Source organism: Epinephelus moara, chromosome 4 (assembly GCF_006386435.1).
Source record: "Epinephelus moara isolate mb chromosome 4, YSFRI_EMoa_1.0, whole genome shotgun sequence".
Taxonomy (NCBI): domain Eukaryota; kingdom Metazoa; phylum Chordata; class Actinopteri; order Perciformes; family Serranidae; genus Epinephelus; species Epinephelus moara.
In genome coordinates this window covers 44188451-44191572 of record NC_065509.1, presented here as the reverse complement: position 1 = coordinate 44191572, position 3122 = coordinate 44188451, and the positions used below count along the sequence as shown (strand labels likewise).

The 3122-nt window shown below is 43.8% G+C and overlaps 1 protein-coding gene across 1 annotated transcript in view; it reads right to left on the bottom strand.

Moving 5' to 3' along the window:
* Window positions 1–2428, bottom strand: part of LOC126389109 (transmembrane emp24 domain-containing protein 9-like) — a 4363-nt gene extending 1935 nt beyond the window's left edge. Inside the window, exons 1-4 of the mRNA XM_050042562.1 lie at window positions 2278–2428; window positions 1226–1326; window positions 773–889; window positions 523–669 (exon numbers count right to left, since the gene is read on the bottom strand). Of these exons, the coding sequence (XP_049898519.1) occupies window positions 523–669; window positions 773–889; window positions 1226–1326; window positions 2278–2416 (504 nt within the window). The 5' untranslated portion in view covers window positions 2417–2428. The remainder of the gene's footprint in view (window positions 1–522; window positions 670–772; window positions 890–1225; window positions 1327–2277) is intronic.
* Between the last annotated feature and the right edge of the window lie 694 nt (window positions 2429–3122).

Sequence of the window (3122 nt, the reverse complement as noted above, 5' to 3'; positions counted from 1 at the left end):
AGTGCTGGACGGAGCAGTGAGTGACAACAACCCCGCCCACATTTAAGAGGACTGTCTGAACAGACCGAGGGTCTAGGTACCATGTCTGAAGGGTTACTGCTGGTCCCAAAGGTGCTGGACTGAAAGGGTTTGGTGGAGACGGGTCTATAATGTCTCCGGCAACGGCTATCACCGACATGGAGGCATAAAAATATACTTACAAATAAATGTATTTATCATTTAATTGAAATTAAATTACATACATTTATTCATTAATCTATTTGCTTAAACTTTGTGTAGACAGTGAACCGTCACAGAAAACATTCATTTCAGTGTGAACGTTGATTATTGAAACAGCAAGTTTGTTTTCAGCTGATGTCTCGAGGTCTCATCCTGTTTCAACAGCTGCGTGTCAGCGATGAACTGAGCACAGTGCAGCGACAACAGCTGCTGAAAGCTCCAGAGTAAATGTAGTAAGTGGGTCTTTAAACACTCACACACACACAAACACACACACACACACACACACACACTGAGACTGACCCTGTGGTAGCTGTATCCTCTCTTGATGTATTCGACCTGCTCTATCAGCTGACGGACTCTCAGCGCCAGCTTCGTCTGTTTGTCTTTAACAGCCAACTCAGGGTAGCTGTACGTGCCTTCGCCCACTCTGATGTCCAGGTGAACTGTCTGCAGGACACAACAGGAAGTTCATCAGGACGGACAGTTGTCTTTTAATAAATAACTGCATTAAAGCAGTGATAAATAAAACAACAAATGTGTGTTTTCTTACCAACAGGCCTCCAGCAGGCTGCGAGGAGTCTGGCTGCAGGCAGATCTGGTGCTCTCCTGGTGTGTGTGATGTAAATCTGAAGGTTCCCTCTGAGGGGAAAGGACGAGACAAAACCACCTGGAGGACACACAGAGACACACTGAGAGGACAGCACAGTCACACCAGCACAGTCCTGCTGTGTAATAAACTGATGTTGATGGTTCCTCAGTGGATCAGCAGAGGGTCTCTAGTCCTCTGCCGTAGACAGAAACATCTTTGACACCTCAGAGTGCTGTTCATGTTCCGAGTGTTTGCAGGTCATTGTTACAGAGATTATTTTCCACACTGAAACAGGAAAACAGTTTAACTTTTTCTTTTCAGTTTGGGGTGTAAAAAATTCCAGTTTAATGTGGACGAGGGGCCAAAATGAAAAGTGAAAAGAAAAATGAAATGCAGTGACTCTCTGTGACAAACCTTGTCATCAGGATCTTTGACCGAAACATGTATCCTGTGGTCCTGAGGGGTCGGCAGGTACTCGTCCCTCTGTGTGTCGTACAGCTCAGTCCAATAGTTACCTGCAGAGAGACATAAAGACATCACTTAAGGAGGCCGTGCACACGTGCCACGCCTTTGACAAGAGGTCAGGTGCTGGGCGCTACTCTTGTGCCAACTTGAAGGCCGTACACATGCTGCGGTTTTGGTGCCCTGAAATTCTTTCTTTTCAGAGCAGACACACAACAGGTGCGTTCACGTGTTCCCAAGCACCTGTTTTTCAGGGCACAAAGTTACACTGTGCACACGTTATCAGACTCACATTTCAGTTTGTTCTCAGTCTCCAGTTGTTTTAATTATGATAGATTCATTTATGCATTGTTCTCTTTGTTGTTGTTATAAATGAATGATAACGGTATACAGTGTGTGTATCAGCTGATAGGTGTGTACGGACAGACTGACATGTCCTCTGATCATTCCTGTGTGTACTTCTGGTTCCTGCACACACCCACACAAACCTCCTGTCACTGGTTTGTAGCCAACAGAAGAATTTCCATGACTCCTTCCTCTATGATAAGAGCAGATCAGCTGATTGTGTCACGTGGGAAACATCATCACACTGCGCAGGTTGTGTTGGTCAGAACACCGGAAATGCTCTGACAGTATGTGTAATAACTTTTGATAGTAAAGAGGAAACTTCTCCATATTCACTGAGGTTATTAGTTATGATCTGAAGATACTAAATAAAACACTTGATGGTTTTTTTGATGGACAGTTTAAATCAGAGGGTCACTTCCGGATCATGACACCTGTCTTCACATAATTAAATGTATACATGATTTATTTAGAGCTGACAACACGACAGGTTTATTATATTTATTACATTTATTTGACAGTTAATCTCATATAAAGACGGTGAATAAATTTAACACTGATATGACGTATATTTGTCTTTAAGAGGAACTTCCTACTAACTAAAAAGTTGAAGTTGGTGTGCTAACCGCTGAGGGACCGTTATCCCGGGTTAAACTCACCTATAAGCGGCGTTTCGTCCGGTAACTCCTGTATGAAACATTTCCTCTCGGTGTCTCCGATGTGAAAGAACAGACAAGAGACGAAACTCGATAAACAGTTCAGGAGAAAAAAAACTGTCAATAACTTCACTGACGCCATGTTTATCCTGCAACTGCGCCTGCGCGGAGGAGCAGGAGCTGCTGGGTGTTGTAGTTCGTACAGCTGCAACACTGTTAATGTAGTTTCTGTTCCTGAACTTTATAATGAAACTACACAATTTATTCTCATCAACAACTCTGTTTATTTATTTAAGGTTTGCTGTGATGGTGAGCCGATGACATCATATAAAATGGAGGAATGCTTCTGGTGAGTGGAGGTGAGATGTTTTGAAATACACAATTCAAACAGAACTTTATTTATTATTAAAACCCACGCTGACACAAGGAGAACATGTCAGAGCACCTGGAGGAAACCCACGCTGACACAGGGAGAACATGTCAGAGCACCTGGAGGAAACCCACGCTGACACGGGGAGAACATGTCTGAGCTCTGTACATTTGGTCCGTCCAAAAAGTCACGGCTCTGGATGTAGATTTCTCCATGTTGTTACCGGCTTCTTCTTCTCTTACACATTTAATGCTATTGGATTTCCGGGTCAAAGCCCGGGGCGGAAACTGTGGAGCATGCTCAGAGCGGCTCGGCCAGTTTGGGTCTGATTGACTGTATACATGCAGGAGTCACATGATCTGGGTGTGTTAGTCCCACTGTGACACATTCACTGCAGGACCATTTCACTCACACTGACATGTTTACAGGGTTTTATATAAATCCATTTTCTCTGTTGTCATGGAAACAGCCTGACACA